Genomic DNA, 1038 nt, shown 5'->3' with positions numbered 1-1038 from the left:
GTGCTGCAGGTGAGCCATACGGTGCCTGCACCTGCAGTGGCTACAGTATCACAGCAGGGGGCCTTTTTGGCGCCACCTTTCCCTTGCTTTGTTCACACAAGGTAGCAGTAGATTATCTAACAATCTTCCCCTAATCCTATTGCTACCCTTGTACCCCCTCCATGCCGACCATCTCCTTCAGCTCTGTGAGTCGAAGACGTCTAAGCGGCTTAGTGAGGACGTCCGTGAGTTGCCGACCAGTTTCGACGAACTCGATGATGATCTGCCCTCCATCGGCACAGCCCCTATGGAAATGGAACTTCACATCGATATGTTTACTCTGGTCATGCAGAACCGGATTCTTCGAGAGGGCGATGGCGGGCTAGTTGTCCACCATCAGTGCTGGTGGGTGAGCTTCCACATCGGTCAGCTCGCCCAGCAGCCAACGTAGCCACACAACTTGGCATGCTGCTGTGGCCGCCGCTACGTTACTCTACCCTCGCACATAGATAGCGCCACCACCTTCTGTTTCAGCGACAACCATGAAATTGGGGCCGACCCAAGGAAGATGAGCACACCAGAGGTGCTCCATCGCCCGTCGATATCCCCCGCCGTGTCTGCATCGCTGAACACAGTGAGCTACAGCCTACTCTCGCCGGTCTTTGGGAAGATGATCCCATGATCTACCATCCCCTTGACGTAGCGCAGTAGCCGCTTCACCACAGCCTAGAGATCCTCTCTAGGATCCTCCATGAAGCGACTGACGTAGCCCACAGCAAACGTAATGTCCGGCCTCATGTGGACTAGGTAGCGCAGACCGCCGATGATGCTCTGGTAGAGTGTTGCATCCACCTTCGCCGTGGTACTGGCCTTCGTCAGCTTTAGCCGCTCCCCCATCGAAGTCACGCATGGCTTGCACTCAGCCATGCCGTTCCTCTCCAACAGCTTGGAGGCATACACGCTCTGACCAAGCGTGAGTTCCTCCTTCCCCTGTCTCACCTCAATGCCAAGGTAGTAGGAGAGTGTGCCAAGATCGCTCATTAAAAAACAAGCCGCCAT

The 1038-nt window shown here is 55.5% G+C and overlaps 1 protein-coding gene across 1 annotated transcript; it reads right to left on the bottom strand.

The window, feature by feature from the left end:
• Window positions 1-705: 705 nt before the first annotated feature.
• LOC136461948 (uncharacterized mitochondrial protein AtMg00810-like) lies at window positions 706-1038 on the bottom strand. The gene has a single exon (XM_066461343.1). It carries the CDS (start codon window positions 1036-1038, stop codon window positions 706-708), a length of 333 nt encoding a protein of 110 aa, XP_066317440.1.

Source organism: Miscanthus floridulus, chromosome 1 (genome assembly GCF_019320115.1).
Source record: "Miscanthus floridulus cultivar M001 chromosome 1, ASM1932011v1, whole genome shotgun sequence".
Taxonomy (NCBI): Eukaryota; Viridiplantae; Streptophyta; class Magnoliopsida; order Poales; family Poaceae; genus Miscanthus; species Miscanthus floridulus.
The sequence above is the reverse complement of the archived record's forward strand: the minus strand, read 5'-3'. Positions and strand labels throughout refer to the sequence as shown.